The 13,314-nt window shown below is 34.6% G+C and overlaps 1 protein-coding gene across 3 annotated transcripts in view; it reads right to left on the bottom strand.

Annotated features, from left to right (window-relative positions):
• The window catches only part of PHIP (PHIP subunit of CUL4-Ring ligase complex), a 127,424-nt gene that overhangs the window by 113,229 nt on the left and 881 nt on the right, over window positions 1-13,314 (bottom strand). For all 3 annotated transcript variants that reach the window (XM_027092035.1, XM_027092037.1, XM_027092042.1), the window contains exon 3: window positions 13,187-13,248. In XM_027092035.1, coding sequence (XP_026947836.1) covers window positions 13,187-13,248 — 62 coding nt within the window. The remainder of the gene's footprint in view (window positions 1-13,186; window positions 13,249-13,314) is intronic.

Raw genomic sequence — 13,314 nt, 5'->3', positions numbered from 1 at the left:
TTTTAAAAATCTCCAGAATAGTTCAGGATTAAAGAAACTTGATAGTTCATGTTCTCATTATAAAATCTAAAAACACTTAACATGATTTCTATGCTGAATTTTATAATTTATTTATACCAAAAACCTCACAGAGAGAAAGGCCAAATTCCAACTGTTAAATGAAACAAGTTTTGACTATAAATCTACCGACTACAAAGTTTGAGCACTTTTTGGAACAACTTCAAAGTACTGCTTAATTTATGCTAACATTCAAAACCAAGATATAAAATGCTATATTTTTATTATCCATCCTGGAAGTCTTTAGTAAATAGACAATATTTGCATAATAATGTAAAGAGAATTACATCAGAAAAAAAAGTACACTATTTTTTCACTTATATTTAGGCTATCAAGTTACAAAAAATTTCTCAGTGTAGCACCGAAATATTCCAGTTCAGCCGTTTTCAAAGTGTGTTCTGTGGACCCCTAGGGATTTTTCAGGTAAAAATTATGAATAGGGACTTCCCTGGCAGTCCAGTGGTTAAGATTCCGCACTTCCACTGCAGGGGACATGGGTTCAATCCCTGGTCGGGGGCACTAAGATCCTGCATGCCACGCGGTGCGGCCAAAAAATTTTAAAAAAAATTATGAATAATATGAAGACGTTATTTGCTTTTTCACTCTCATTTTCTCATGAGTGTACTGTGAGTTTTTCAGAGGCCACATGACATGTGATGTTCCAACAGACTGAATGTAGATGTGGATGTAAGAATCTGCCTTCTATTAAACCAGACGCTAAACATCCCCAAAAGTGTAAAACAATACCACTCTTCTCACAAATTTGGTTTGTTTAGGAACATAATTATGTTATAAAAAAATTTTACTTATATGGAATGAGTTTATTATATTTAAATGAATAAAAATATTTTAAAATTTGTTTTAATTTTTAAATGTTAAATATGAATAGATTAGAATCCACATAAACAAAGAGACTGCAATAATTTTTACTAATGTGAAGAGGTGCTGAGGTGAAGAAGTTTGAGAATTGCTACTCAAATTCACTTAGATTCTTTTTTAAAAAATAACTGGAAGCTTGTACCTTTTGACTCCCTTTACACATTTCGTCCACTCCCATGGATGAAGGGAGTTAAAAGGTACAAAACTTCCCAGTTATAAAACATTCAAGCCACCATGAAGAGCACGGCGATTATAGGTAATAATAGTGTATTGCATAATTGAAAGTTGCTAAGAGAGATCTTAAAAGTTCTCATGACGAGAAAAAAATGCTTGAAGTATATATGGTGACAGACATTAACTAGTGTGGTGGTGATCATTTCACAATATATACAAATATCAAATCATTATGTTGTGCACCTGAAACTAAAATAATGTTGTATGTCAATTTCACCTCAATTAAAAATAAATAAATAAATAACAAGGAAAGTCTGAGAAAATTTCATAGCCAAGAATAGCCTAAAAAAGACACGACAACTTAAAAGAAAAGTCCACTTAGTAATGGCAATTTTAGTATGAATTCCTTATGGTAAGACAGATTTGGGGGGAAGTGAGGGATTAAATCATTCCATCTTGCAGTATCTGTTACACTCTAACTGCAAAAGACTGTGAATGATATTTTTTAAAGAATTAGCTGATATTCATTCTTCTAAGCTCAAGCCAATTAAGAGGAACCTACCTTAATTTTTATCATAATATACTATCACAGAGACAATATGTAGCCATATTGCCACACTTCGAAAAGATAATTTAAAATAATAGTCTCACACATAGCAGATGGTCAATAATTATTGGTAGAATGAATACTTCTGGAAAAGAAGTTCTAATACAAATTATACATACTACGTCTCTTTGGAGAACGCTTCTCTTTGGAGAAGCTTTGGAGAGTCACAAAAGCACAATGACATTAAAGCCTCTGAAAAATCTTGATATATCTTTTCAATTTTGTTTATTTCACAAACTCCTTTAGTTACAGAATCCTTTTTCCCCTAATATTATCATCTTGAATCAAAACATACTTTTTCAAACACTAGTATGATTAAACAGAAAAAGCATTCAGAAGAAAATACAGCAGAATATAAAATTTTACAATTGTATTTATACTGTAATCTTCCCTAAAATAATTTACTTAAAAATTTAAAGTAAAAGTCTACAATATTTATAGGGTCCCTTCGACTTTCAAACTTGTACATGATAATTATTCTAATGTGACTTTTTAAAATTGATTGGAATTCTTTTTAAAGTGTTTAACGAGAAAGTTCATTACTTGTTAACTTTAGTTTTGTGATGATCCTGTTTTAGGGTCTTCTTGCAAAATACAATTCAGGTAGTGAACCTGAAAATCTTCACTGCAGAACTGTATCTTTTTAATAAAATATTATGAATCCACTTTTTCCAACTAAATCTTTCCTTGATTATCTAGTATATTTCAATTGTTCAAAATCAACTTTCATTTTAAAGTTAGGAGAGAGAATTTTATGCTTTCTGGCTTTGAGACCTTGTGCAAACTGACCCCTCTGCTAGAAATTTTTACCCTGCAGCTCCACACCTCACTCTCCTTCATGTCAGTCTATGCCTCACTGTCTTCCATGACCTGCCTCTGCCTCTTCTTTGGGGACATTCTATCTTTGTGTTTCCACAGCACATTAAACTCCTTCCCAAACATTCCTTTACCCCACTCCCCGGAACTCTGTAGTACTTATCATACCATATTAAGTGTTCTTAATATATTTTGATACCTAGACCTCAGGAGGAATCTAATGATAGCTATGATGCCCTTCCCCTCCCCCCCCCAAAACACATATAGGCCCTACCACTACTATGCCCTGTTTTGGGGTTCATAAGACCCTGCACTATACTAAAATTGCCAATTTACTTTATCCATGTCCTACCTAAGAACACACGGGATTAGAACTTGTTTACCTGTCTACCCAGTACCTAACATAGTACTTACAGGTAAGTGCTTAATTATTAGATAAATGAATATATGAAAATATGCAGGAAAAAACTGACTTCTCTATCTAGCCATTAAAGGGTGAGGTTCTTTAAGGTCTGAGATCCAAGAGCCCAGTTCCAGACCCTCTCTTATTCTCACTCTACACTCTCTCCCTGAACAATCTTTATGCAAAGCTTCCCAAATTTTATCTATAGCCTAGGCTTGCACATCAGATTTTCTTAAAAGACTCCCCTCCTTGGCGTCCCAAAGCCTCCTCAACTCAACATATCCAAAAGTAAACTCATGATGCTCATGCCAACCCACCACCACCAAAAAAGTTCCCTACGGTGGTGACTGGCAACACCATCTAACCAACCTAAAATCAAGAAGTCACGTTTTTCACTGTTCATTCCTCCCTCCCACCTCATTCCAAATATCCAAGCAGTCACCAACTCCAAATGAATTTTTCCTTCCTAGCCTTAAACCCATCTACCCGTTTCTATCTCCATAATAACAATCCAAGTTCAAATCATCTTTGCTATAAACTCTCATCTTTCCCACATCCACTCATGCCTTCTACAACCTCCTTCAAATCTATACTCTATATTGCAATTAGAATGCTCTTTCCAAAACAGAGATCTGGTCAGGTCACCTCTACCTAAAGCACTCCAGAGGCTTTCCTTGCTCTCTGGAGATCCAAATCCTTAACATGGTCTACAAGCCCTGAAGTACATGTACAGTCCATTACTATTTCTCTGCCTCATCTGGCACATTCCCAGCCCTACACTCTCCAGACCCCACTTCTTTCCACATTTAGACACACTGGCTTTCTTTCAGGTTCTTTACCTGCACTCTCTCCTGTCAGGCTTTTCCATGTGGTATATACTCTCAGCATTTCCCCACGTCCCCTTGCCCAGATAACTCTTCTATTTGCTTCAGATCTTCCCTTCAATGAACTTCCTTTGTTTTCCTTCACCCTATTCAGTTTAGGTACATTATCTTAGGTGAACAGTCTTTGGTGACTTTTCCTTAATTCATGTACCAGTTCGTGATTATACCTTTAACAATGTAATGATTTAATGTTTTCCTTCTCCACTTTACCGTAAACTACATGAGAACAGGGACCATCAGCTTTCATTCCTAGATGCATCATATATATACACACATCCCCAATACATAATTTAAAAAATGAATAAAAATTATTTTTTGGTACTATCTTTTTCTCAACATTATTCTTCATGAATATTAATCCATGTATTTATGGTCAATATTTAAAATGTAAAAACAAAAACAAATTTTAAAAAATTAAAATAGCTCATTCATGGCTATACATGTGATTTTTAATTTTCAAATTATTAAGAACCCTGTATATTTAATATTAACTTAAGCTTTTTAGTCTGAATGAACTTTTAATTTACTAGGAAATAATTAAAAGGTAAAGTCAAAACAATATTGTAATAAAATCCCTTATCCAAAAATGTCTATATCTGGATTTTCAGTAATTGTCCATACACTATTATTAAGGAAAAACAAAACAAAACTTGACATTCTCAATTCTAATATGTCCATTACTTTTCAGGACCAGAGCTGCTTTCAAGCTCTTAAAGATATTCAACACAAAAAAGTATGACCAAATGGTAAAGTGTGATGAATATTAATAATACTAACATAGCTAACACATACTGGCTGCACACTAAATGCTAGGCCTTGTGGTAATTGTTGTTTTACATGAAAAAGCTGAGTTAATGATTTTAATATCCGTAAGAGGTATGTTCTATTATTATTCCCATTAATAAAGAAATGATGGCACAAAAAGATAAAAGAACCCTCCCAAGGTCACACACATTTAGTGGATGGCAGAGATGAGACAAACCAAGGCAATCTAACTCCAGAGCCACAATCATACAGCCCGTCCCCTACCTCCCCTCCAAAGTACCTATTGCCTCAAATATATGTATATATCAATGTGCAAGCAAGCTATAAATTAGACATTTTGAATAGTTTTCAACATATGCATTAAAGTGAGCCAGAAAGAAATGTTTTAGAAGTTGACCTTTCATGTTGAAAAAAAATCCTTCTAGACCTAAACAGAGAACAAAAACCTGGATATCTTTTTAAGGACCTTTTAAAAGTGAGCTTAGATCAATATATTCATTCCAACTACTTGATTTACCTGTGAGACCTAGAAATGCCAGTCCTTCCTCTAGGATGTAATTAAGAAGTCCTAATGAAAATAAGATCCACCTAATGTTTGGCACCAAAACGATCTGATTTGACCAGGCTCTTTACTTTATCCCTAGGTCCCAAACACCTGACTGGTTCTAAAACAGTTTTTCAGATCTCCCACATCTGTTTTCTCACAATTTTTTTCAGATTTGATAGGCTAGTTGCTTCTGCTTCCTACTATGGTTCTGAGCTCTAAAAGGTCAGCTTCATGGAATATAGTTCTTATTTTCAGGTCTATTCTAGCATATAAACAAAATCATAAAGTTTTAAAAACACTATTCACTGTTTAATCACTCTATAAGGCCTATTACTAAAATCCAGTCCCTAAAATTCTCAAAACTTCTAAACTTACAATTTATAAATCTGTTACCATTATTACGAAGTGCAGGTTAAATTATATCTACACTTTTTAAAACAAGTTTACATTTTCTGAGCATTTTTTTAAAACTGTAATAGTTTTTCCACATAGGAAAAAAATATGGAATACTTACTCTGTGCCAAGTATGCTCAAAATTTATTTATCTTCACAAGCAAATAAGGTTAAGTATTTTCCTCATTTCACAGGTAAAGAAAACTGAGGCCCAAAGGTTAAGGTCACACATTTAGAAAGTAGGAGAAACAGTAATCAAACCGAGGTCTTCTGATTCCGAGTTTAGTGTTATTTCTACAACACTATAGTTTCCTTCTCTCAACTTTAGTTTCCCCCACACTGTCAAACAGGCTCTATGATTACCAAACTTAAATAAAACCCATGTAACCATTTTTCAAGTCAAATCTTCTAAGCTGGGTAACAATTCTTAGGACTCTTACAAGCTTATGACTTATTTGTACTTAGAGTATAATAAAATTAATATAGAATCTTACTAAGTCTCAAAATTAATCTTGGTGGTCTATTTACTCTTAATAACTATGAATAAACATGCTCAAAGGACTGTCTTATATTCAGAATTTGGTCAACCACCTAAGAATTCATTTAGATAATAATTCAGTTAGAATTATCAATGCAATTATCAATACATATTTGTCAAATAAATAAAATGCAATATTGCTCTTCCAAATTTTATTCATTACAATTTGACTATATTTGTTTAAAAAAAAACCCAAAACTCTATCCAGAATTAAGGTTTCCACAAACCACAAAGTAAAGATGCTCTATAAAAAATAATTTAAAACACAACAAAATGACAAAGTTTAACTTTATAAAATAACATTTTGAAGTTCTGTTTTTAAATCAAGTCAAATTTGCTAAGCAAAATCTGTGCAATAAGAAATCTTCTTTAAAACATTATCTTACTTAAAGTATAATTTAAAACTTAAACCTATGATTCTGTTGAAAAAGTTATTGTCTATTAATTTTAAGATTAAAAATTCTTAAACTGTTTATTCTTAAAACGCCAATATAAATAATCTTAAGAGAACAATCAGTTTCATTTTTAGTAATGTTTCAGTTTCAAACACCATACTCAAAATAACTAACATCACACATATAACGGCAGTGTAAAGTTGTTTCAGAAAATGCATATTTCTCCAAGTTGACTAGAATTTAGTACTTCCACACCCCAAAACTAAACCAGAATCAAGTGACACAAGTAAAGGTAAGTATTTTTTGCATTTATACTATAACCTCTGCCAAGACAGGCTATGTGCCTGTTCTTTATCCAGACAGAGACCAAACGGGTCATGCTACTGTGACCACAGCCATCTGGAGCCCAGAATAAACGGATTCCTTATGTGCTTCCTTTGCAGCAGGCTGCTATCACCCATGTTGCCATGAATAACTTAAGCCTTATACTACAAATCTCTCTCCTCTTACAATTTAAATGAGTTTTAACTAAAGCAGAAACTGCATTACACCAATGTTGCTACCCCAATTTTCCTAATATCAAAAACTTCTCATCCAACCATCCTTTTCATTATCTGTGATCCCTGAGCTTAAATAAGGCCGCTTTTGTGTGTGTGCATATACGTGTGTACATGTGTGTGAGGCAAATAACTAAAGGTGGACCGGCTTCACATCTAATGTCTGCTCCGTAGTGACCAAAGGTTCTCAAACTTTTGTATTTCAATACCACAATTTTTTATTTTTAGTACCCTGAATTCTCAAATGCCATAATGAAAAAAAAATTTTCATTTTCCCTAACCTGTTAAAAATGCTTACCCTCCTCTATATTCCATATACTCAACAACGTATTTATTAATTCCAAAATAATTTGTTTTCACAAATTACTCATATGTCAACAACAGAGGTTCTCACAAACAAGACAGAAACTTTACACATTTAAAACTTCCAGAATTTTCAATTTGGTTCCTATTATATAATAGTCTTTATCACTTTTAAGTACAATTACAAAAGCAACTGAAGTATTCTAAACAAATTTGCTGTTAAAATCTTTTCCTCTAATACACTCATTTTAATGCTTGACTTTCTTTCCTGAAAGGGAAGTACATTAAAATACGAAATTATTCTAAATGTATATACTTAGTACTCTGTTAACTAATGGCCACTTTGCTTAGTACTAGGGATATTTTTCTATGAATTCTAAAACTTCTATGTGGAAACTACTAGTAAGAATGAAATTCACCTACCTGGTATTGTCCAAAATAAGTTGGGTAAAATACAATTTTATTTGCTATAATTCTGTAGTGATATGATAGATAACCACAAAATTGAGGAAAAAGAAGAATGGCTGCAAGAGGTGAGAAAAGTTTCTAGACAAAAGAAACAAAAAACTCGTCTATCTGACAAAGAAATTCTGTATGGACTAAATGACATTCATAGGATTTATTTAACCAAATACTCACTTAAGAATAAATTCAAAACGGTCCTTTTAAAACTCTGCTTAAAACAGAAATACCTTTAAGCCACATTACAAAACAAAGTATCTCCTCCTATTTCCAAAACTACAAACTATTGTGATGATTTTAAATTACAAAAATCTCTGTACAGAAGGAACCAGATGCAACAGCCAAGCTCCCTTCACATATTCCTAAGTGCCATCTGATCATTACCAAAAGAAAGAGCTTCATATATCGTCTAATCAATTCTGCATATTTCAACCACCCAAACATTTCTTAATGTTAACTGTTCCACAAATACAGTCATAGTTAGAATCACTATACAGACCAACAAAATTTTTCTAGAAATCTACCCACAATGTTTTAAAAATGATTTATTTTTGGTATTTACTATACTTTTTTCTTTGTATCTTAGGCTTAATTATTTTGTACTTGAATCTACAAAGTAACTATACTACTAGTACCTTCTAAAGTTTTAAGCAGCCGGTTTTATATGGCAACTACTATATTCAGAAAGTTATGCATACTTGTTTCTGAAATAAAAATGTTTTTTCTTAAATTTTTATAAAATGTTAGAAAGCTATAGTAGGAACAACCTTTCTACTACTACTAAAGTTCTGATAATAGCAAACACAAACCCTTACATAGTATTTGATTTGTACCAGTCAGTTTTTACTCTCATAATCTTACAAAGTAGGAGCTATTATTAACCCATTGTACAGATCGGGAAACAGACTCCGACAGTACTTTTCTGCCTCATAACAATCATAAAACACCACTGTGCAGTTTGGGAGGGGATAATCCAACTTCCCCTTTATATTCATGCCACTTTACAATTATTCAGGAGTATTAAGAATTTAACAGGTATTTATTTTAAAATTTTTGTAAATGCCTCAAACTCTTTAAAATAATGGTATAAGTATCAATAGAATAATTGCATGTATAAGAAAGGATGAAGATTTGCCTACTTCAGCCCATCAATATGTACTATTCCCTTCACGCCTAACATTTTTTCTTCATTATAATGATTATGAGACACGAAAACCGTGTTATGGAGACTACCAAGCAAAGCTTACTATTTCACTGATATTCTATTAAAAAAGGAAATGATAAGTCTACTACACATTTAATTCATTATATGCCACCCCCCTCCAAAATCGATACTGGTTAAATTTTGACAGTACTATGTTATCTTTAATGGGAATGGGAATCCCTGATTCAAAAACATTTAATATGTTATCTTTTTTTTTTTCTAAAACTGGTCTCCTAGGTTTTATACCTTAACTTTCACATTAATCAGCATACTCTAAATAAACACTTAAGAAAATCCTATTTATGGTTCCTATTCATCTCTGAATTTAAGACGGCCAATAATTTATGAAAACCAGTACTTAAACCATGGTGAAAACATATTAATTATAAAGAGGTAGTCTACAAAGTGGTTGTGTCTCAAAAATCTTCCTCTTTTCAAGGAGAAATGATTCTACAAACTAAGAACAGCACTACAAAAAGCATTTATACAATTTACTAAAATGCATGATTTGTCTAAGTCTACTTTTCTGTGTTTTAGATAATGAAACTCCAAAATGAAAAAGTTGAGCTCTTAGAAACAATGCATTGCGACTTCTAGTCAAAAATCAGATTTCAATTCGCTTATCTGACAAGAAAGAGATAACAGGGGCCCAGAGAAATTCCTGACTTGCCAGAAGTTAACCTGCAGGCTAACTGTAGGCAGGGCTAAGATCACAACCCGCAGTCTCCTGATTCCCAATCCTTTCCCTTGAATACAAAGATTTCTAATAAAGTGCAATCATTTTTTAAAAAGCAAACACCACTACAAAAAATAATAATTATTATATCATAACAGATTAGCAAAACAAGAACACAGTTTTGGAAAATAATGCCTCGTAGGCAAGAAATGTAATCAGAGTCCCAAATCTGGCAAAAAACGCTTATAAATTCCGCCTCAAGATCTCATAAATATGCAACTTAAATTATGTCGCCACTACTTAAGGTGACAACTAGAGAGCGAAACTTAATAAACCAACTAATTTCACTATTCAAACTAAGAAATAAATAAATGACAAAGCTTTCTCTTTGTCCAAAAATTAGTTGTTTTCTTATTCTGTAAAGTTGCCTCCTTACGCTTGACTCCTTTTAAAAAAATAAGAGTTCTAATGAAAGCTTAAAAAATGCCCTTTTACTTTAAAAGCAACCTCATACTTTTCAAAAATAGAAAATCTGATTAAACATATACCACTGAGCCAAAAGAAATTTTTAAACCCTTTAACTTCCTATCAAATTCCATCCACTTTTAAAAATGTTTTAAGTCTTAAGATAGACAGCAATAACCATAATCCTGTTTAACAATACCTTTACCAATGACACTTAAAAAAAATAATAATACGTTTATTTCAACTCTGTAAACTTTTAAACTGCTCTTAAAACTCCACTTTCTGCTTGGTCAAAACTCAACCACTGTGATTTTATCTGCAGCCTGACTGCAGATGCTGATCTATGCTTGTTTTAAGCTCACAAATACAAATATTATACCCTATCCTAAATAGCTGTAATTTGAGGTTCTCTAAAAATTTCAATTTGACATACAAATTCTCCCATTTAAAACCATTTAAAATATTACCCAATTTATCGGTTAACGTAAGCAACAAAATTTCCAGGTAGAGGTAAACACTACTGAAACTACAAACAATAGTTATTACTTTGGCTTCACTCACCAAAATAATCTTCAAACCAACATTATGTAAATTAAATTTAATAGGACACAAAATAAAACTTTTTTTCAGTCTCAGGAATAAATTAAGACAACAGAGAATGATGTACAAGAGACTTTGCATGTGCTCACCTAGCTCACCATAAAATTTCAAAATCCTACTATTAAACAAAAACGTACTTAAATACCTAGTGTTCTAAAATATCTTTAGGGCTAACTAAATGTCAACCAAAAGTCAAACAAAATTAAACCAAATACCACACACCTCGATATATAGTTCGATGGGTATGAAAGTACCTCAAATGGTGCCTCGGATCCAGCTGATACAGAGTGAGTAATATGCTGAACGAACGAAATGAGAAAATGAGCCAGAGAACCCTGAAGTCTAATGAGAATTCTTAACTATCTCATGAGCGTGCCAACATGACTGCTCTGGTAAAAAGGTCTGAAAACACTCTAAGCAAGAAAAGACACTTCCATACAAAATAGGTGGATTTTGATAAATAACACACTGATAAAGACACTGCTTATGGTATCCTAAGTCAAGTCTGATAAAGAGACTAGGAATATAAACTCATTTTACTAATATTTGAGAGGTAAGAAACTCGCTCAAAAAAAGCTGAAAAACACTGGTAACCCTGTTTTTATTGGAAAACAAAATGATATTCCTACAAGGACTAGACATTTTCATAATTTGGCCAGATACCATTGGCCGCTTCATTTAAAAGACATAAAAATAGCGTTACCAATAGTCTCCACATTAAAAAGAATACAGCAACCTTTAGTGACTTGGGGTTTGTGGGGTTTTATAAAACGCAAAGATGGGTGTGGTTAAAAGAGAGGCAAAGATAAGTTCTGTCTGTCCAGTTCTTAAAAATGGAATATTATCTTTATGATAATTCTTTAAATAACAAGAAATACATGGAAATCCACTTAAGATTTTGTCAAGTATTTACAAACCTAAAAATTAAACATTGCTGTTATTGAATCTTGGAGTTTGCTTCAAACTCCATTCATTTTAGCCAAGTACTGAATAAGACTAGTTGAAATCACTACGTACTTGAAAAACTAACAGTATGGAAATGAATGCGCTGTTAACTCTCTATTCATTTAACTAAACCTAAGTACGCTTGCTTATTTCAATAGCTGTGAGCACTTACCAACAACCTATACTAAATCATAACACATTTAGACACAAAAGTTAGATGTTCTATATGCAAATGAAACAGGAGCCATCAAAAATCATGTCATGCCTTCCTCAATCTCGCTGAAGGCGTTCAAAGCTAGCTGAAACTTCCTGATGCTTTCAGAAGCCCTCTTGAAGTAACATTATAACTATCTTAAAACATCAGCTGCAAACATGTCTCCGAAAAATCAATGCACTGCATAAATTTCAAAGGCTCGATGTGCCCCAGTGACTGCTTTAACACACACATCACACACATACGCATACAACCTAAATCAGAGGAGGAGAAATTAACACGAAAAGCAGAACTCCCGAATACAAATACCCCACTGTTCCATTCACAACACTCAAGGGGTCAGGACCACTTTTAGAAATCAATTTTCAGAAATGACTAAAATACTCAATTCGGAAACCCACAAAATTAAGAGAGGTATTTTTCAAGCGACTAACAAAATACATCCCGCTGTAAAACTGAAAAACTTTTACTTGCCAATCGCCACTCCACAGTAAGTGTACGTGTAAAAAAATCAACACTCTTCAGGGGCCTCCAATAGCAGCTTTTAATTTAACGAGGGGCCTAACGCGAAAATTAGCAAAATGAAAAAAAGCCTGTTAAACTTCTGGCTTTAGGGTGTTACACGCTTTACACTTCTGCGAAAAAAGCTTCCGTAGATGCAAGATGCGCCCGCTGGCCAACGACCATCAGCCGGCCGAACCCCTCCGACGGAAAAAAAAAAAAAAAAAAAAAAAAAAAAAACCTAGCTCTGAAGGTAAAGGAAAGCCACAGAAACGGAAGAGGAAAAAAAATAACGTCTTGCCACTGTTCCGCAGCGGCTGAATAGGCGGCTTGTGAAATGCTAATGCCACTTCGGAGCAGTTAGTCACCAGCTATTGTGTGCGGCAGGAGAAAGCCGAGCCGAGCGCGCGTGCAGAGCGAGCAGGCGAGCGAGCGCGCCCTCCTTCCTCGCGCCGCCGCCGCCGCCGCCGCCTCGCGCGCGCCCCCGCGCCCGCACGGACGCGCGCGCCGGCCCCTCCTCCTCCGGCCTTGCACTGCACAACACTCATGACGTATCTTTATTTCTAGCACATTAACAAAATATCACAAATAAATTGTCGGCAGCCCCTGCGGCCCCGGGGTGCGGGTCTCCCCGGCCACTGCCCCCCGCAACCCCCGCGCCGGCCTCCCAACCCTCCCCGTGGCCTTCGGAGCTTTCAGGTTCTGGGGCCAAGTTTTTGTCTCTGTAAAAAAATTGCGGGAAATTCAATTTTTATTCGACTCGGGGAAAAGTTTCTTTGCTCCGCGACGTGAATGTCTCACCAGATTCTGGTAGGTCCTGGGATGCTCCTTCCCGGTCCAGTCGGTGCGCCGGGGCAGCAGCTGCGGGGAGAGGACGCCCCGTGAGCCCGGCCCCCGGCCCCGGCCCGCCCGCGCCCCTCCCCCGCCCT

Source organism: Aethalodelphis obliquidens, unplaced genomic scaffold (assembly GCF_003676395.1).
Source record: "Aethalodelphis obliquidens isolate GAN/ISIS:26980383/991018 unplaced genomic scaffold, ASM367639v1 scaffold3, whole genome shotgun sequence".
NCBI classification, from domain to species: Eukaryota; Metazoa; Chordata; class Mammalia; order Artiodactyla; family Delphinidae; genus Aethalodelphis; species Aethalodelphis obliquidens.
Note: the sequence above shows the minus strand (reverse complement) of the source record. Positions and strands in the feature narration are given on the sequence as shown.